This window comes from Arachis hypogaea, chromosome 19 (genome assembly GCF_003086295.3).
Source record: "Arachis hypogaea cultivar Tifrunner chromosome 19, arahy.Tifrunner.gnm2.J5K5, whole genome shotgun sequence".
NCBI classification, from domain to species: Eukaryota; Viridiplantae; Streptophyta; class Magnoliopsida; order Fabales; family Fabaceae; genus Arachis; species Arachis hypogaea.
Genome location: NC_092054.1, coordinates 64,831,023 through 64,852,993, shown reverse-complemented (window position 1 = coordinate 64,852,993; position 21,971 = coordinate 64,831,023). Strand labels below are relative to the sequence as shown.

The 21,971-nt window shown below is 35.6% G+C and overlaps 1 protein-coding gene across 9 annotated transcripts; it reads left to right on the top strand.

Annotated features, from left to right (window-relative positions):
• The first annotated feature begins 1,804 nt into the window (after nt 1–1,804).
• Nucleotides 1,805–21,713, top strand: LOC112776052 (sister chromatid cohesion protein PDS5 homolog B). Of its 9 annotated transcripts, none has more exons than XR_011878137.1 (14): nt 1,805–1,947; nt 2,043–2,121; nt 6,243–6,382; nt 6,765–6,882; nt 8,185–8,319; nt 10,873–11,063; nt 11,164–11,311; nt 11,408–11,521; nt 11,652–11,756; nt 11,850–12,299; nt 13,881–13,930; nt 16,437–19,597; nt 21,300–21,370; nt 21,478–21,713. XR_011878137.1 is itself a non-coding variant. In XM_025820007.3 (14 exons), the coding sequence occupies exons 3-14, from the start codon at nt 6,339–6,341 to the stop codon at nt 21,502–21,504; spliced, it is 1,545 nt and encodes a 514-aa protein (XP_025675792.1). In that variant the 5' UTR covers nt 1,805–1,947; nt 2,043–2,121; nt 6,243–6,338; the 3' UTR covers nt 21,505–21,713. The 9 variants fall into 9 exon arrangements, 5 of the variants coding, with proteins under 5 accessions (XP_025675792.1, XP_025675790.1, XP_025675791.1 ...); XM_025820007.3 differs by having other exon boundaries at nt 19,497–19,597; nt 21,300–21,361; XM_025820005.3 differs by having other exon boundaries at nt 19,497–19,597.
• The last annotated feature ends 258 nt before the right edge of the window (nt 21,714–21,971 follow it).

Below are 21,971 nucleotides of genomic sequence, written 5' to 3'. Positions count from 1 at the left end.
TGACTATCTCTTAATGTGTAATGCTTATCCATCAGTAGCTTTTAAATACAACTCATAGTGTTTTATACTATATCATCTAATGAGATGGTAGTGTTTATAAAACTCTCAAGATACTTGAAGGTAAATCAAACATTTTTTATGACTGGGTATACGTGTAAATTTTGTTTTACACACTGCATTTTAAAGCAACTTTGAAGAGTTATTTGCCTTATCAAGGAAGGGTAAATGATAAATCTAAACTCTGTTATTCATAATTAACAGTATGTTGTTACAATGCGCAGAGATCTCCTTACAACTGATCTCGCAAGTCTCTGTCATGGATTCACACCATCAATTTTTTATTTTCTTATGTTCAGGTTTTATATTTCCAGTTATGTGGTATTGGTGGAGGTTGAGGATCAAATTGGTGAAATTTGGTTAATGGGTTTGGTTTTTTTGGTCTGCCTTATTGGTTAAGCCATCAGGACCTAGGAAGGGTGTTGAGATATCCCTCTAAAACGGTCCTGTCTTTATGTTAATGAGTTAGGCAAAGTTAGAGTTATGACATGAAGGATTTACATCTACCAAATTTTTTATATACTATAGTGGCCAAATTGAAGAAAGCTCTGCTTCTATTAGTCAGTAATAGTATCTTAGTTGATTGCTTCTAAGTTTTTGACGTTGTTCTTGAACCAGGTTATTGTCAGAATTTCCCTACCAATGCTGAAAGGCTTGGAAATGCAGTCAAATTGTTATTGGAACAGAAAAGTCCTGTTAATGACAAGCTGTTGAATTATAGCAAAGCAGGAGCTCATGTTTCATTTAATATTAGGTAGTTTGCTTTCATGTCTTTATCTTGTTTGTGTGTTTTTGTAATGTATGTAAAAATTGTTAAAAAATGCATGTTTATTAAATTAACTTCCAATGTATCAAACTAATATTTAATTATCATTTTCAGTATAAGCAACTAATATTTAGTTATCAGTGAACTGATTTTTGGTTGCATCTAAGTTTCTGTGTTTTCATTGCAGTGTATTTATCATTTCTTAAGAAATGTGCTGATGAACTCGCACACAGGCCAATTTCGTCTCTGCATAGCTCCATAACTACTGAGCAATCATTTTCTAATTTTACGAGTAATCTTTAAGGTGCAATGTGATTATAATTTTGATGGAGTAAACATTGTGTTCATATTTTCCATATCTGTTTGTCAAGATCCGTATGCTTGGATTATAGAACAGAAACCGAATATTTTTCAGATTTCAAATCTATCATCAATTGAATAATGTGAGTACAATGAAAAGCTAAAACTCAAGGAATAGAAAGGGAAAAGAAGATACTAAAGCATATATTTGGACAACTAGAACATGGGTTAAGGTTGTATTTTGGTCCTCGACAAGTAACTGGAGCTTACTTTTCTTGGGCATCATGCACTAGAGAAGTGAACCCGCAACTTTGCTCGAGAGTGATCACTAATTATTAGACCAGTGGACTTTGTGGCCAAGGAGTACACAATAAGGCCCAAGTTACATGAAGAGCTCTGATATCTTGTGTAAACTACATCGAAAAGTCAATAACTGAAGAAATAAAGAAAGGAAAAATACTAAAGCCAGTATTTAGACAACTAAAATAAGTGTTAAGGGTGTCATATAAAGCCCAAAAACTTATTTTTTTATTCTAGACATTATTTTTTCGGAAGATTAATTTGTTATTCTAACTACTGGTACAAGTGTTGATTTTTAGCTGTTTGATTATAGGTCATTTAATTCTTATTGATGACTGTCGATTCAAACTGTTTGTTTTCTATTTTTATTGTTTTTTGCACAGGCGTTGATCGATCCTTTGTATAGCCAGTGGAATGTCCCGACAGTTTTGCAGTCCCTGGGTTGTATTGCACAACACTCTGTTTTGACTTTTGAAACTAGAGGCGAAGAGATCACATCATATATAACACAAAAGATTATTCAAGTAATTTGAATTAAACATAACTTATCTTGTTTATTCATCTTGCCGGAATAAGGCTAATAATCTGCAAATTTATTACACCTTGCATTTTTTATTAGATGGAGCACTTGGGATGATGGTGATAGTGTGACATGCTTAGCTAATACTGCTCAATGTTGCGAATCTTGTCAATTAAAGGTTAGTATGACAAATCGGATGGTCTATTTTGAATTCAGTAGTTTCTATTTTGGTGTAGATGCAGACAACAAAAGAGGGGGAAAAAATGAAATAAAGTTCAGATCCCAGTAATTGATAGTTGATGTCTTTCTTATATTAGACAAATAGGAAGAGGTCTAACAGTTGTAATTTTTATAAGCTGCAGTCCCCCTGTAGTATGAACACTATTAAGGAATTGAGTATGTATATATAAAATAACCAGAACATCTCCCGTTAGTTTGGATTGACTACATGGATCTGATGGTGCAATGATGTTTTATCACGAAGTCAAGGAAATAATAGGTAACTCAATAAAAATAGAATGACTCTCAATTTCTTGACAATAGATGACACCACATATACATAGAAGAGAATAATAATATAAGCACCACTCAACTACTTTCAATAAATTCAACTACTAACGACTCTACCGACTTTCTCAACACTCCCCTCAAGCTCTGACCTTTATACCATATTCATCAAGCTTGTTACATAAATAACTTACAAGAGATATTACTTGATATGACACTATCCCTATAGCTAAAGGTTAAGCTTTAAGCTTGTTACAATAAGACTCTTGAAAAAGAAGTATGATGAAGACTAAGACTGTTGAAGAGAAAAGAGGACCAGCTGGGATTGCCAGAGACATGCCATGCCACGGCCAGTAGGAACTGTTGGGACCAGCTGGGATTGTCCATATATCGGCTGGGCCTGTCCGTGTGGTAGTGTTTGTTTTGGCTCTGTTTGATAAGTGTCTGTCCAGAGACACAGACATAAGACATAAAGACTGGAGACAGACACAAAATACATGATTTTTTCAATCTTTAGTTTGATAATGAAGAATAGGACGGAAGACACAAGATACTCTTCTATCAAAATGTCATTTTTATCCCTACAATCACAACTACCTTTCCACCACCACTAATCACCACAACCACCATTCTACCATAAAAAACATTTCACTAAAATTTCCCCTTTCAATAATCTTTCTCAAAAATAAAAAGCGAAACAAATTCAAGAAAGGAAGACGAAGACACAGAAGGTGGCTAAGGTGGCAATGTGGTGGCTGGCCAAAGGCACATGGAGGTGGAGGTGGCAACACAAAGTCAGATGTAGAAGGTGAGCCAGAGGTGAGATGATAGATTCAGAGGCAATACTGCGGCAGATCTGGGAAGCGAAACAAATACTAAGATTGGGGTGGTGGTGCAAGTGGCAGAGGCATAGAGGCAGTGAAGAAAGTGAGGTATGGAAGAGGAGAGGCAGCGGTGGTCTGGGTGGTTGGGAACGAGGAGAGCCAGTGGTGGTTTGGCTAGAAGGGAGGGAGAAGGAGAAGATGAGAGATATGAAATTATAATCAGCGTAATTGTGGAATTATAAAAATTTAGAATAAGGGCATAGTTGGCAAATTATTGCTTAAAATGTTGTGTTGATGTCTTAGTGTGTTTCTATGCCTCGTGTTCATTAGAACTGTGTTTCACCAAATCAAATGGTGGGCTTGTGCCATTCTCTAGGGAGATGGACAACAACCAAACATTTTCTTAGCGTCCATGTCCATGGGAGACATGAACACTATGACACACGTCCACCTTTTGTTTAGTTAAGACACAAAGTTTCTTGACAAGGACACACACTAAGACAATTTATATCCCACTTGATAGCTAAGGCAGCGTTTTGTTTATGTATTTCTTGAGACAAGACACAGAGACATAAACATTAAAGATATGGACACAAATTATTAGTGTATATATATTATGTTTGGTAAAAAACATTGAACAAGACACAATAAAATTAGAAATGGTCCATATTATCCCTATAATAAATTTTCTTTTAAAACAAAAAAGCAGCAGCCACCATTGCTGCCACTACCATTCACCATCTGCACCACCACAGATTCATCATCACACACAATTAACCACAAATCAGTCAGCAAAAATTTCACAAGAATCAACAAGAATATTTATTTTTCAAAAGAAAAAAGAAAAATGAAAGGGGAGGAGAAGGCAACGGAGGAGCAGATCTGAGAAAGGGGAAGAACCGAGGTAGAGGGAGAGGCGGCAATGGCAGACTCGAAGAGGAAGACGGAGAGGTGGCCGTGGGTGCTGCGAAGAGGGGGAGAGGCAACAGCCGCAGATCTGGACGAAGGAGGAGATGCAGCTGCAGTGGCGGCGATGGCGGAAAGAGCAATGCTTGAGGGAGAGGTTAGTGGCAGAGGAAAGATGGAGGAGGGAGGAAGGAGGATGGTGAGCATCTCATTGGATGGAGAAGGAGAAAGAGAAAAAAGGAATTAGGGTTAGGGATAAAATTGTTATTTTAAAAATTAACAAGGGATAGAAGTGTAAAAAATTGTGTACAATTGATTGTGTCTGTGTCTTAATATTTTAGAGGAACACTAAATACATGTATTCTATATGCATTTGTGTACGTCTATTAAAAATTTGTATCTCAACAAACAAACAATTGACATGTACTAGCGTGTCTGTGTCTCTGTATCTATGTCTTTGAAATCAAACGTTGTCTAAGACATGAGTTTTCTTTTTTTTTTTAATTCCAACAATGTCCGTATTAAAATTTTATAATTCTAATACTATGTTTCTCTTATATCATCCTCCTCTTCACCATTCCTCTTCTGTAGTTTTTTACTAGCAAGTACCACCTCCATCACCAGCACCTTGTATCCAACTAAGTGGATCAAATGACTTATTTCGGCTTATCTTGTATTATGTCAGCAATGAGATCATTCACACATAGTTCTCGTTTGGCCATCTTATAAGAGTATTTATAAGTTTTCTTCTGCCTTTGACGACTGGTCTATCTTCCATCTGATCTGCTTTCCTTATTAGATGCTCTACTAGTCTTTTCTCTGTGTTAAAACCTCCTAAGACAATATTCCACTATATTTGCAATAGTGGGTGCTGTTCCAACTTTCTCTTTCATATCATCGTTCCTTATTCTATCTATAAACATATATTATTGTTCATCCGTATAAATATCCTCATTTCATCCACGCTAAGCTTGCGTTCATGTTCACGCTTCACCGCATGGTAGAGCCATAAAATATTACCTTCATGTTTTAAAAGTATTTTTTGTTGCTTACAAAACCCGAAATGCTCCACCATTTTGACCAACCCACTTGGATCCTAGAAAATACTTAAAAAGCTTTACTTTTGATATGATGCTTTTTCTAATTTTTACTTTTGTTAGTATTCCCCCTTTTGGTGTTGAACTTATACGTCATATATTCCGTCTTAGTGCGACTTTTGCACAAATCATGTACTTCAAAATCTTGTCTCTACAATTGTAGCTTCTCGTTTAAACCTTTCCACGATTCTCCTATAAGGACGACATCATCTTTAAAAAGCATGCGCCATCCTTGGATATGCTTAGTAAGCACTTCTAAATCTAATGTGAAAAGGTATGGGCTTAAAGTTGACAACTGGTGTAATCTTACACGAATTCCCTCTGTCACACAACCTTGGGTTCTCATGCTTGTTTAACCCTATCATATATGTCCTTAATTGCACCAATATATGCAATCCTTACTCCCCTCTTTTCCAAAACCTTTTCCAATACATCGCCATCATTCTCCTTCACAATCCTTACTCCCTCTTTATTTATTTATTTATTTTTTTTGGTCCTTTGGTCATTTCTGTTTTGTACTTTGGTTTGTTTATCCTCATTGCTATCTAACATTTCTGTCTTAAGGTGTATCTAGTTGATGGAGCTGTTTATTTTGAGAGATAAGCATATTTTTACATTTAATTTGAACTATACATATACATCAATGCTCAAGTTTAAGTTTGCTAAAGGTCACTTGTTCGCTTAAGTTAAATGGCAAGGCATTATTTAATGACGAGTATGGTTGATTAATGTGAACTGCCAACATGACGAGTATGGTTGATTTGGTAAAACACCTTGTGTTTGAGTAAGGGCGTAACTGGTATAATTTATTGTACAAAAAGAGAAGGTTTTGTGGTTCAGTGGTATCCTATAGGATTATGGATGTATAGCACACCGGGGCAGGTGGAGAACAACCTAATTGAGTGCATTGTATTTCTTCCATAATGACTCTGTAATTTTCACAATTATTTTTTCTTTTTGGGCAGATTTATGGACTTAAAACCCTGGTAAAGAGTTATTTACCTTATCAAGCAGGCCATATCAAATGCAATATTAAGTTTTTGTTGGATATTTTGTCAACAATGCTATACAACAACAATTTTGATATGACTGAGACAGGCTCATGGTATGGATTTTAAAGTAATTTACTAACTTGCTTATTCTTTTTTCCAAGTTTTGTGTACTAAGTAAAATGTTGTTGCTTTAGGTGAATACTTTATGCATCATCTGTTTGATTCTCAGCTGCTTCCTTTGGAGTGAGAGTTGCATGCTAAAGATATTGTAATTAGAGAACTTCTAAATTATATGTTGAACACAATTTATAGCAAACTATGGTTTGTAGAAGACTTTATAAGCTATGCTTTTCTAAGTTATTATGATATTTATAACTGAACTCATATGTTAAACAATTTCTCTTCCATTTTCTGTATCTGACCATATATTGCATTGAATTATTTAATTTCTCGGGTCAAACTTGATTCGGAAATGTTATTCTATGTTACCCACAGGGAAAATGACATGTCTCGTATCAGATTAGCTGCAGCAAAGGCAGTTCTTCAGCTTTCTAGGAAGTGGGATTTGCATATTACTCCAGAAATTTTTCGCTGTACTATTTTGATTGGAAAGGTTTGTTTTTCTGTAACATCTGAATTTAAAATAATTCTTCACTCAAGAAATGTAGATTGACTAACCACTTATATACTATTTCCCAATTGAAATACAAGCAAAGAAATGTGGGCTTGATTTTCCCAGATAAGAGCAGCCAACTGATAGAACACCACAGACAGTGGTGGTTGAAAACAGAAAAGAACCCTATGCTTTAGATACTATGTTTAGACAATGATTTAATGTGAATAGCTTGAGGTATATGAACTCCTCAGCTCATATATTTATATACACTAATTAATCATTACAATACCTACTAAAGATAAAACACAATTATTCATAATTGATTCTAATCTAACCTAATTGACACTAACAGCACCTAACAACTAATTGACTGAATTATCTGAATATGATATCAACAGATGTAATCAAGAACACCAAGAGGATTGCTGATTCTAAGGACACTTTTGGATTTTGCAAAGAGTGGATGTCCAAAGAATGAATGTAAATGTATTGTTAGACACTATAAGAATTCGAGATAGGAAAATTGTTTTTTTTTTGGGGGTGGGGGATAAATGATTAAGACCATAATGCACGCACCTTCAACGACAAATGTTTTGACAATGTTTTATGGGTAGGATTGGACTCCTAACATCTATGCAAAGCTCATGATCTTTATGGAAGACTTTCCCTCTTAGATATGTTGACATAAGAGCTGTTACCTACCTTCTTGGAAATCTTTTGAAGGTAGTATAGAATAGAATTTAATTTCTAGGGTTCTGAATCAAAGTAGTCAATAGCAGGATATAGGATATAGATAATAGTGTTGACTGATTTGTTTCATCGGACCAAACGTGATTAATATAGCATTGGAAACAGCATTGTGATATAGTTAGCATTTTTAGTTATCTGTATTCAGAACTCTGCATGTATGTGTACCCTTACGACTTTTCAAGACAACCATTGAGCCAAAGAATTGTTGACACACGGCTTTTTACCCCTCTTATTTTCCTTAACAGTATCAACTTATCTACTCTCCTTTATAAGTTAGATAATATTATATCATTCGGCATTTAATCTATAGATTGTTTCTGATCTAGGATAATTGGCATACCACAGATGCAGTTAAGAATATTTAGTCTCTGGAATATTAAAAAGAATATATGATGTAAGGAATAAAGCAAATTTAGTTCTAATTTCTATCGAGTTTTTCTTATATATGGCTCTTTAAATTATCAATATTTTACTAGTTCTCATTTGGTTCATTAGTCAATACCACATTTTTTATTTGTTGTGTTTTCTGGTGTCTACTTCATATTCCAGGACTCCTCGCCTTTTGTTAGGAGAACATTTCTTGCCAAAATCCACAAGTTGTTGAAGGAGCGTAAACTACCTATTAGATTCACGTGTGCATTTGCATTTGGAGTGACAGATGGCATTGAGGATGTCCGATATCATGTATGTTAATGTCTATGTCTATTATGCATGTGCCTGTTGCTTTTATATATTTTTTAATTCATTTTTAATGCAATATTTTCATTAGATATTTGGACCATAACATTACCAAACTTAAAGAAAAGTAAGCTGAACAAGTAGTTATAATGGTACGAGCTCTATTGGTCGAGTTATCGACTTGCCAACTTGCTACCTCTGAAGCATATTATGAAGAAAACTAGTTTTGTTTGAAAGCTAGGTTTGTATAGTTTATTGTCACCAAAAAGATTCTCAACCAATGTTTGTGGAGTTATGGTTGGTTTAACTTTGTTGCCTAGAGCAGAGTGGTCTTCGGGGACAGCCGACTTCCAACCCTCATAACTCCTTCCACAAAACTTGGAATGAGATGGGACCAATTGTAGTGGAAAGCTCGGTCTTTCTAGTTTGATATCAACAATAACCCAAAGCACATTCAAACATAAAATTATATGATTCTTCATCTAATTCTAAGCTATTAAAGGTAAAGAAATTAAAATAAATTAATATATCATGTAGATTTTATTAAAATATTAATATTGATATATGCATGTATTATATAGAGAGGAAAAAAAAAAAAAAACTCCAGTGGAAAGCTTTTCAATGGTGTAAGAGCTAATTTAATTTACACTGGTGTCATTTGATCTTAGTGTAAATGTTACACCATTAAATAACTTTTTTCTTCATGTAATTTTTTGAAAACCTAGCCATTGGATTAAAAGCTTATATATTATCTCGAGAAAATTTCATGTGAATCCAAAATTGTTTATTATACTGTTTATATACTTGAAAATCAACGTAATATATTTGTTTAAAACATGCATAAATAAAGGTTCTTCGATGATTTTCACTTTGTCATTCATTGGTTGGATTGATAAGATATATATTCTATAAAAAGTTACGAGCGGTGTAAGTTTGTTTAAATTGATACTAGTGTCATATGATTCCAACTCATGTATGCCATGCATGCATGCATGCATTCCATGCTGGTTCGGTCAGGGTGGCTTCGCCCTAAACCTGAATAAACATGCAACATGATCTGCTCAGCAACCAGCCTGCTCGACTGTGGATCAGGATTGAACCCGCCCCAGTTGTGATTAATGGGTTGGGTTCCTGTGGATTTGGTTAGTGCAGCCACCCTTATCAACTCCTCACCCAATGACAACTCGCTCCAAAGCCCTTCCACGTACTACTGCCTTACATACACTCAACCAACTCTAGCAAATTTAAGCTTTGACCTTGCCTCAGCGATTCACTGACCTCACAGCAGAACTGTTGTCACTGCAGTCATTGCTGGTAGAGTGGAAGGTTCCTATTCACAAGTTTGTCGTGTAATGTGTACTATTCTTTGTTCAAGAGAAGGTTATGCAGGCAAGGTCCTTGATGTGCATATTCCAACAGATGAGCAACCTGCAGATCTTCTCACTGAGGCTGTCTCAAAGGTTAAGTTCCTATTGCTCTAAGGCTAGTTTCCTAGCTTGGATCCGCAGCAGATTAGATCTCAATAGTTGTTTAGCAGGGACGGTTGTGATTGGGGCGGCGTAACTGAGTAAATGAGAACAGTTAGTAATCGTTAGTCACAGCCTAAACCAACCTGCGGCTAACAGCTCATGGGTTCCACGCTATGTATCGACTAAATTACCCTCTTGGTTTTTCCACTTGAACTGCAAGATCTCTCTCTCTCTCTCTCTCTCTCCCTCACACACACTCACACATACACAACCTGCTGCTAACAGCTGATGGGTTCCACACTATGTATTGACTAAATTACCCTCTTGTATTTTTCACTTGAACTGCAAGATCTCTCTCTCTCTCTCTCTCTCATATTTAAGGAAAAACTACTAAAAGCTTGATATTAAGGGAGAAAAAACACACTCCTTAAATACAATATCAAGCATCCATACTACTCGATGGGGGACTTTGGGCACCCCATAATGTCCAAGTCCTATATATATATATACATCCTTGCCTATTGCCATCTGAGGTAGATGCTCAACTACTACTTGAAGCCTGGGTACGAACTTGTCCTAGACCCTCTACTTGAGTTGCTGTTTTCTCTGGCTATTATTGGATCTGGCATCTACTCCTTCAATGACAGTTGCCTGTCCTCTTGAGCCTTACCTTCCCATTTCTACTTCATAAGATGTGCATTCTAGATTGTATAGGTAGCCCCCCATGCCTTTGTCCATGGTGATCTTGATGAAGTATACATGAAGCAACCTTGCTTATGTAAAAGCTTTGCTAACCTTTGATCTCACCTCAGTGATTTGCTGACCTCCATCTGAAATCTTTGCTTTATAAACAATCTGAGTTTGTTCTTTGTGTAGTAAAATTTCCACTGTGATTTAGCAGTTTGGTGTTTGATATGGGGGTGATGCTTTTCACTCCTTGTTTATTTCATCTTTGTTCTTCATGAGGTTACATCTTTTTTATTGTATTTCTAATTACTACTTTTGTTCATAATGTTAGTTATTAATGTCAGTTTGATTATGGGTTGTATCTTTCTGCTACATGATGATTACTGATACTTCTTTTTTGTAGAGCTATGAATATATTGCAGAATTTATTAAGGATTATGGTCTTGTCACTCGTAAACAACAAAGTTCTGCTGCGCATGGAGCAGTTGCACATCCTACATACATGGTCGTCTATTTGATTCATGTCCTTGCTCAGAATAGCGACTTTCCACTGAAAGGTTGTCGGAATGAAAAATTGTATGCTGACTTTTGTAGGTAATATTGTTGTTCTTGTTCAATATCATGTTTAAAGCTTTACAGTTTATGGGATATGAATGACTTCTAAAACCTGCAATACATGTGGATTATTGTGTAGTCCGCTCTTCTTTGTCCTGCAGGCATTTACCAATGCCAGTATAGTTGATGGTGACCTGGATGTTGTAAATGATGCTGTCTTGCATCTTTTTAGTATTTTTCGGGCAATCAGAAAAGCTGAAGATGCCATTGATCCCCAGACCAACGCTGTAAAATGTTCTTAAGATTTCCGTTATTAGCATACTTATTTTTGCATCTTTGTTGAATCTTGTATATAGGGTTTATTTGAGTTCTGTGAAATGCAGAAGCTGCACATTCTAGCTGAATTTGGGATGTTTGCTTTAAATGCAATTAATCATGGTGCAATATCAGTATCACAAGCTCCTGGGCAGATTTTGCTTCCTTCCTCATTTTATAAAGTGAGTTTTTCTAAGAATAGCGCAGCTTTTTAGGTGGCTGGTTTAATCTATATTTATTTTACCTTTTGTTTATGCCATCTAATTTGTAGTTTTATTCGGACAATCTTTGTTTTTCGATGTGATCTGTCAGTTACAGGGCAATTCAAAATGTTCAGAGTCATTTTGCGAGGAAGGTTTTCTATGTAGTCTCTTTGCTACACTTAAACGTTGTACCCCTCAGGCATTTGCTCAGAAGGTTCGTGCTTATTCATTACACCACAAATATTTTGTATTTCTTTTTTTGCTGATGGCATTTATTTTTCATATTGCTTGATCTCTCTATTACCAGCCACTTACTAAGCATGGTCGCAAGGGGCAAGAGGCTTTCCCCAAGTCTAATACCAAAATTTCCAGGGTTCTAGATTTGACATCTAGCAAAATGGACAATTTATCAGTGAGAGCAATAACAAATGCTAAATATGTGAGGCAAGATTCACCCCCACGGAAAAGGAGTAAACATGTGCTTTCTTCTAATTGTGGATCAACTGGTTTGCATGAATCAATAGAGAAGAAAAACAAAATTGCAACCAAAAACTGTGAAAAGACTTCAGAGACAAACATGCTCTTGCCTTGTGATTCTATGAGTGGGAAGGGTTGTCAGCCAGAATTACATTTGGTATCCCGAAGATCTAAAAGAGCTGCTGCTTGTACATTAGAAATTGTTCCTACAAGTTGCAAACATACTGTTCAACATTTCAAATGCCCTGAAACCCACCTCAAAGATTCCTGTGGTGTAAAGGTTGGTGGGAAATTCATTGAATCTTAATATCTGGCGTTATTTTATGTCCATCTATAAGTTATATTAGTGTATGTCAAGAAGTCAGATCAAGGCAATGCCATTGCTGTAGCTGGGGCTGATTGTCTCTGGGCATGTATCTATGTGCAGCAACTCTAGTTAGATATATAATCATTTATTGCTTCTGCCTAATTAAAACTTTTAGAAGACATGATTTCATGACATAATATTAGAGCTTCTATGAGCAAAAGGTCTAGAGTTCGATTCTTGTATCTCCATTTTTCTAAATAAAGATAGAAAAATGCTACTTCACAATTCAAGCCCAAAAGAGGGTTTTACGTGAGGGAACGTGTAGATATTTAATCATTCAAGTTGGTTTATGTAAACTCTACTCTGCTGGTTCAACTTAGGATCAATCCAGTCTAACTATCAGGCTCTTAAACAGTTTGTTAAGTGTTAATTGTGATAGCTGTCTGCTGCACATAGAACCTCTTGTAAAGAATCTGTTTCTACTTCTGTAACTATAAGTTGTTAGTAGATTCTGACTAGCTCTCCTTCTGACACTTTTCTCAGCTATCTTCTTTGGAGCTAAAACTGATTGGATTTTAATGTCAAATTTTTCAATCTCTTTTTCTTTGGATCTTATTTTAGGATGATACTTAGGTTGGAAATGTCCCCTTTCCAATCCTTTCTCAAGTATCTTCCTTTCATAAAGCAGCTATTTGACATTGTACTCATCATGTAATTGTTGGAATTTATTCTTATACATGAGCTATAATGGTACAAGTTATTGAATTAGATCATGTTTGTCCCTCAAGTCATACCTTTTAGTTCTTTGTTCCATCATCCAGATGATGGGGAAATAGGATATGCATACCATAAGATTCAATCAAGTTGGGCTTATATGATAGAGGAGTGCTTCAAGTGTTGTTCTTGATAGGAAAGTGTTCATCTAGCTTATGAAAAACATCTACCACACAATTATGAGCTTTTCAAATTTATGTGGGCCTGAATGTGTGAAAAGCCAACAAGAGACTAAGTGCTGTGTTTGCAAAGATGAGGATATTCCTAATGTTGAATAGACTGATGGGATGGGAAAGAATTAGAAGTGACCGCATTAGAGAGAGAGTTAGGATAACACTTCTGGAAAACTTGTAAGTAGATATGGGTAGAGGAAGACCAATAAAAACAGATGACATTTAAAATATCATAAATTGTGACAGCTTGTCTATAGGCATCATTTATGACAGGATCCAATGGGGTCATGTTCAGAATGTGAACCATATACTTGAGCCTGACTAAAAATTGGGACTGATCTAACTGACATTAGGCATATCCCCGCAAACTCCCATTCAATGAAAATAGCAAGCTGTATTTGTTTCTAGTACAGTTTCTTATTAGATCATTAGTGAATACCTTATACCCAATCCTCTTTTTGGTTTAGAAGACAGCCAATAATTTTGTATCCCTTGTTTTGAGATTCAACTTGACCTTTATTTTTGTAATTTAGACTTTTAGTATTGTATGTTTCTAAGCACATTTCTTGTGGAAACAATTCTAATGAATGTCATTTTTTTTGTGTAGAAGCAAGATATACTGGCAGATGTTTCAAATAAAAAGAGTTTCTCCCACTGGTGAGTTTCAGTCAACAGTTTTTTACTGTCTAGTCTTTTCCCTCATTGTTTCCAAATGTAATCGAGTTCAAATTTTATTAGATAGTGCCCAAAAAAATAACTAATGCTCCTTTTTAACACTATATTTCTTTGGGGGATATCTATCTATGTCATTGTTTAAATCATGAAAAGTTAAAAAAGTATGAATGAAGAGAGTCTACAATGGCTAAAACACACTGATATCATCTTTTTCTTCTCAGGATAAATGACTAATTCCTAAAATGATTAACTCTTGGTTACTCTCCCCAAAACTCTTGCATAAGTTAATCATTTGGTGTATCTTGAATGATGAATTCAATTGTGTTGCTTACTTGCTTGTTCTCACCTTAATTTTTCTGGATAAGTATTCCTTTGCTTAATTATCACACTGGTTAATTGATGTTCCTCTCTAAACATGTAGCATGTATGTTTTCTTATTCTCAAAAGTGCATTTGGATAAACATATGCACATTTAATATGTCTTGCATGTCTGTCATTGGTTAATTGCGTATATACAGTGGCACTATCTGTCCATATTTCTTCTTGGTTAATGCACACACCTTCAATAGACAGATTTTCTGACAAACATGTCTTATGGAATATAACTAGATGCCTAGCATCTATTTGGTGTAAAGCTCATGATCATTGTAGAGGGTTTTCACTCAGTGACTTAACAAGGATTCCTTCCATTTGGTAATAGACTGAACTAATATATTGACGGCTTAGTCTCTCATGTATAGCATACAAGCTCTAGTGACAGCTAGATGCCAACTAAGCAAACAGTTAGCAACTAACTAAGCAATCAGTTACCTTCCATTTACTGGTTATGTATACTATTAAGATCTTTGAGATCAATGAAGAAAATAACAAAAGAGTAACTCGATAAATGAGAGAAAGAATATTACTCTTATATGATATTTACATGAGAGAAATACTAGCATCTATTTATAATAATAGTAAACCCTAATATTAGAAAGGAAATAAATCTAGAGAATAATGATAAATAACAATGTTAATCTTAAGAAGCCATATTTGATATTCTTCTATATGATATGACTCTATTAGTAATTGCTAACACTCTCCCTAGAGCTTGACCATATAGATAATATAATATGCACCAATCTTGAAACCTAAATAACTTATAGGAGATATTATTTGATATGATTACCAAGAAACTTTTCTCTGGAAGCAAAATTTGCTTTTGTCTGCACTTTTCCTTGTGTTGCATCCATCTGTCATTGGCAACGATATCAATTAGATATCAAGAATGCCTTCCTTCCTTCATGGATTCCTTGACTAGAAGTATACATGCAGCAGCCCACCTGGGTTTATTGCTTATTGTTCTATCAACACAACCCCAAATGTGCAATGCATTTATTTGGTATTTTATGTAGATGTAGTCATTACAAAGAATAGTAATGAAGGGATAACTTAGTTAAAGAAACATCTATATCAACAGTTTCACTTAGGATTTGGGAAAACTAAAGCACTTTCTTGGTATTGAGGTGGATCAATCTAAAAGTGGTATTGCTTTGTCACAGAAAATATGCCCTTATGTTGGAAGAAACAGATATGATGAATTGAGAATCTGTCGATAGCCAATTGATCCTAATGGCAAATTGTTGCCTGATCAACGAGAATATTTTCCTGATCCAGGGAGATATCGGAGACTTGTAGGGAAGCAGAACTACCTCACCAATACTAGACTAGATATTTCGTACCGTTAGTGTAGTGAGTCGGTTTATGTAGTTCTCTTTGCATCGATCATTGGGATGCTGTAATGCATATTATGAAGTATATTGGAAAAGCCCCTGGACAAGGACTATTATACATATATAAAGGTGGGTATTGTGATCCAGATTGGGAAGATCTCCTATTGATAAATGGTCTCTCTAGAGGTATTGTGTTTTTCTTGGTGGTCTTACTGATAGACTGTCTATCTCTGGGTATTGTGTTCTTGGTGGCAATCTTATATCCTGGAAAAGTCAGAAACAAAATTTCGTTGCTCGATCAAAGCAGAGGCTGAGTATTGCATCATTCCATTAGTGGCTTGTGAGTAATTTGGGTTAAACAATTACTTTCAAAATTGAAGTTTGGAACAATTATAAAAATGAAGTTATGTTGCGATAATCAAGCAGCATTCCTGAACTTCACATTGCCTCATTGCCTCTGATCTAGTATTCTATGAGAGAACTAAACACATGGAGGTTGATCTCATTTCATAAGGTAGAATGTTTTACCTAAAGAAATTGTTAGAGTTTGTTAATTCCAATTATCCGTTGGCCGATATTCTTCCAAAGTCTCTTAGAGGTCCTCGTGGTAACTACATTTGTAACAAGCTTGGTGCATATGAATATGCGCCAACATGAGGGGGAATGTTGATATTAAAGTAAAGTTCCTTAATGTATCATTTAGGATCAATTAGGAATAATTAACTTCTTAAAACAATGTTGTAAGTGTTTGACTTGAACAAAATGATTAAAACCAGCATTGCAGTGGTGGTTGGATCAAAGAGAAAAGGACAGATTTAGAGAGAGCACGGTGAGATGAGCACTGAGGAGCAGCAGTAGGCCGCACAAAGCCAGGGATAAGAATGGAAATGCTGATAATGCAGAAGATGACAAGCGATGTGATGAAGAGAACAATACCAGATCTGCAATGAGGACAGGCTCAAATATGATGGTGTGTTCACTGATTGGTGATGGCGACAGTACGGGAATAGTATGGACGGGCATGGCAAAGAAAATATATTCGTGGATAGTGGATAGTGGTGAGATGCTGGCATGCTGCCAGAAGAGATGCACAACAAAGAGGACAAAGGTTTTTAGCTCTGTTTCAGCACTTAACTGAGAACGTTGAGAACTGGTGACAGCGGAAGGATCTCAGGGAGCTCAAAGAGGATATCCTAATTTTGATACCATGCTAATATCCATGATTAACTAAGAAAATAATAAAGAATAACTCACCAAATGAGGGAGAATATATTATTCTTACGTGATATGTAACATGAGAGGAATAGCCTCTATTTATAATACAACAACAAAGTCTTTTTCCACTAGGTGGGGTCGGCTACATGAATCAAACGATATCATTGAGCTCTATTATGTAGTCCTTTGAGTCTTCACATTAGTTGTAGTATCATTATACATGTTTTTGATTGCACGAATATACTCTTTCTTTCCAAAATCTTTCATAAGACCTCTATTGGCACCTTATCATACGCTTTTTCCAAATCAATAAACACCATATGTAGATCCCTTTCATTACTACGATACCTCTCCATCATTCTTCTTAACAGGTATATCGCTTTAGTAGTGGATCTGCTTAGCATAAAATTAAATTGGTTCTTTGTTACTTGTGTCTCGTCTCAGCCTCTTTTCTATCACCCTTTCTCATAACTTCATGGTATCGCTCATGAGTTTGATCCCTCTATAGTTTTTGCAACTTTGTATATCGTTTTATTCTTGTAAATAGGTACCAATATGCTCTTTCTCTACTCATCTTCCAGCTTTTTTTACTTTAAAATTCATTAAAAAGCTTGGTTAACCAATTGATACTTTTCTCCAAGGTCCTTCCAAGCCTCAATAGGAATATTATCGGGTCCTATTGTCCTACCATTTTTAATCCGCTTTAAAACTTCATTTATCTCGAAGTTTCGAATCCTTCGATAGTAGTCGAAGTTTTGATATTCTGTTCTTCATTAAATAACTTGTAGGAGTAGCTCTTTCACCTTTCATTGATTTTTTTCTCTTGAGCCAAAACCTCTCCATCTTTATCCTTTATGCACTTAACTTGATTCAAGTGTCTCGTTCTTCTTTCACCGCTTTTTGCGATTCTATATATACATTTTTCTCCTTCTTTCGTGTTTAAAGACTGATAGAGACCCTAATATGTTCTTGCTTTACTTACAGTCACTTTTGTTTCTTTCTTAGTTGCCTTATATTTTTTTTTCAATTATCTGTATTGCGGTACAAAGACCACTTCTTAAAACATTCTATTTTTGTCTTTATTTTTTCTTGTACACTCGTATTTTACCACTAAAACTCCTTGTCTCTTGGTCCTATCTTTCTAGATTTACTAAAACTTTCTTTTGCTATTCTTCTAATAGCTTCTGTCATTTCCCTCCATATCTCTTCCGTGCTTCCATCTCCATCCAATTTTGCTTCTTCTCCTACCTGTCTTAGGAAGCTTATTTGTTTCTCACCTTTCATCCGCCACCACCTCGTCCTCGGATTTCTCATATGATGTATTTTTCTCAACTTTTACTCAATGCGAAAATCCATGACGAGCATCTTATGTTTGTTAAACTCTCTCCCGGAATAATTTTACAATTAATGCAAAATTTTCGGTCGACTCTCCTCAATAAGAAGTCGATTTGAGAGCTTGTCATGCTACTCCTATAGGTTATAAGATGTTCATCTCTCTTTTCAAAACATGTATTTGTGATGAGAAGGTCAAAAGTTGAGGAAAAATCCAAAATAGTCTTATTCTCGGTATTGACCACTCTGAAACCATAGCCTCTCTGAATACTTCTATACCCAGTCACTTCCTTTCCAACATGGCCATTTAAATCTTCTAAAAAAAGTCTCATCTCTTGAAGGTATGTCTTGGACCGAATTCTCTAGATCCTCTCAAAACCTTATTTTGTGTTGCTCGTCCGAATCCACTTGCAGTGCATAGGCGCTAATCACATGAAAGTATTTCCTTTCACCACAAATTTGATAGAGGATGATCGATTTTTCACTTTTTTGACATCCACTACGTCGTTCTTCCACTGCTTATCCGCTATAATACCTATCCCATTCCTATTCTTCACTTTTTCTGTATACCAAAGTTTGAACCTGGAAGTATCCAACACCCTTGCCTTTGCATCGATCCATTTTGTTTCTTGTAGGCACATGATGTTAATCTTCCTCCTTGTCATGGTATCCAACATCCCCATGGATTTTCCTATTAGAGTACTTATGTTTCATGTCCCAAATTTCAACCTTCTGTCGCTTCGACCTTTTTTTTTTCTTTGTGAACTAGCTTATTTACCCTCGTCCGTTCACAGAAACGCGGGAACCCTTGCTCATTTAACACTACACCCAGGAACCGATGCAACGAATCTTGTTCATTTGACACTATACGCGAGCCATACAACGCGTTGCTTTCGGACAACGACCTAACTTTAGCGCAATAACGTCTTTGATCCATATTATGAAGATTTGACTAAGTTTTTATGTTGGCTGTCAACCTTCCTCCTTTATTCGGGTTTGGGATCGGTTATGTACCGCAGGTGTAACATAGGCAGAGTTAATAACAATGACAATAACAATAATCAGAGAATAATGATAAATAACTATGCTAATCTTAAGAGACCATATTTGATACTCTTATATAATATGATTCTATCCTGATCTCTAGCATATACATTTGTAACTCCTCATACATCACCACTTACTAAATTCATACAACCAGGTTCTCTCTTTTATTTGCAAATGAATCATGTTTATCATGTCATTTTTATTTCCTATCTTTTCATGAGATTACCATGTGCATGTTGCAGTGATCCTGTGGAGCATTCTTCTCTCAGTAGTCTAAAGGAAACTGTTGTTACAACAGGAGGTCTAACTGCCAATGACAAAAGGTTACTGAATCAGGAGAATGGTGAGTTATCCAGAAACCAGCAATTGGTATACATTGTTATGTGGTAGTGCAGGAGCCCAAAAAAGATATTTCCTTTACTGTTTTCTTGGTTGATAATTTTGTTTGCCTAAGTGTTCCCATCTGCTTTCAGTTCTTTGTGGTAAACTCTAATTGGGAGGTTTATTTGCTAGAAAGCACAGGCAGGCCAACTTAGTGGCTTATTCTTTTTTTCTAAAAGGGGCTTGAAAAGGAGCAATCACGTGGCAACTGACAACCAAAAGCCAATCCAGCTCTCTTTGCCCCTTCCAACTGACAACTAATACGAGTCCCGTGTGAAGGAATATTGCTTAATTTTTAGAGAGGAATTGTCTGATTTTTTATATTCAAATGATACATTAAAACAGGAATAAATAGAAGACAACATGGTACCAGGTAAGCCGTTAAATCTCCTTAATCCCAGTAAAAGTTGTCAACAAAAAGAGATATATTAGGAAATAGCATCCCTGATAACTCTATAAGCTTGACCTAAGAAACAAGGAAATAAAACCTTTGAAAGGATGTTTAAATAAATATTAACAAATCAAATATTCAAACTCCCCCTCAAATGGGGAAATCAAATATCTGCCACTTTTGAGATCAGCAGTGGTGTTAATCAGTGCATCCACTTTACTTGACAAAATGGAGTTATTCACATGCCTAGTTCACTCATGATGAAAGAGAGATTTGCAATACTGTTTGCAGCCAAGTTATCTCTAAATACTTTCATGGTTTGAAGGGTTGCTTATTTCTTCCAGTAAGCTCTTTTCCTAGTATTTTTGTAAAAGATTAATATTGAGTTGGAGATAAGAATAAATAGAGAAAGAAAGAGGGGGGCGGGGGGCGGGGGGGGGGGGGGGAAGCCTGGTTCAAAGCATTCTGTATTACCCGAGTCCGGAGAAGGGTCGCACCCAAAGAAAGTTCCAAGAGTACAAGAAATACTTCATATAATAAACATTCTGTATTGACCATTGGGTAATGTTGCTGAAGCATATTAAGCTCTCACATGCTATATATCTACAAAAATTTGATGTGACCTCCATAAATCTAGTAGTCTTCAAGATAACTTCATAAGACTTTCCCCTTGTGTCATTGATAATTATACTTGTTTCCCTTGTTTGAAAATTTACTGAGTTTCCTTTATAATTGAAATAGATAAACAAAATACATAAAATTTTCTTCTCTGTTCCTATAGGTAACTGCTACAACAGTCATGGACTCATGGTTAATATTGAGTTTATGGGTGGCTCAGTTTAGCTGATCCGTTATTTGTTCACACTTTCTTTTCCCCTTATATTTCCTGTTTGGGTTTATTTGTGTATGCCATCATTTACTCCTCAGGCCCTGTTTAAGTTGTTTAAGTACGAGTTTTTTGTCGGGACTTTTTTCATATGAAGGACTGGCAGGGAAGTATCATAGAGAATGTAGGAAAGTTCTTGAATTTTATTTATAAACTTTTCTTTTAAATAAAGTTTTCTGGGAATGTCAAAAAGTAGAAGGTTGCAAGTGTTTGACCTATTTTAGTGAGGTCAGTGTAATTTCCCCATCAAAATGACCCAATTTACCTGAAAGGAAAAACTCAGACTGCAAACCAATCATGCTGCAAAGTTAGCTCTCTAATAATGTTTTCTGCTAGTCATTGATACATCAGAATGTTCAGTTAATGATGCAGAAATTTTTCCTGCAGGCAACCTGATTAGAAGTGGAAAATGTAAGGAAAAATTAGCATCGCAAAATGTGACTACCAATGTATGTGCTGTAAGTTGACCTTGTGTTCCAATGAAAATCAACTTGCACCGTATGTTCTTTACTCTTGCTGATGCCGTTATTGTTAGGCTTATTGAAGTTTGGTTGTTCATTTTCAGGTCCGTAGAACAAGACGGAGAGTATAAATATCATGCTATGTGGACATTATATAGTTCATGTAATTGCACTTTTTAGGATTCATTTTTTGCTCATTGCAATATTCGCGTTCCCTTTAATTAACCACCTGCCCAAGTTCTGTAAATTGTATTGGCTTGACAGTGGAATATTGCGGTCACATGCCACTCTAGCTCATATATCGAGAGTTATGCAAAACAAAAATCGATTGTTGGCGTAATCTTTTACTGCTATAATAATATATATGGATGCATCTTAGGTACTTCATGGTGTATAGTTATCTAGTAATTTTAGCGATTGATTTCAATTATAAAATTATCATAAAATATACACATGATTATAAACAACGGCTAAAATCACTAGATTACCATATACCATAGAGCATCTGAAATGTTTCATAAATATATACTAGAATGAAACTCGCGTGATGCACAGGGCAGTAAATTAATGATAGTATATAATAAATATTAAAAATTGT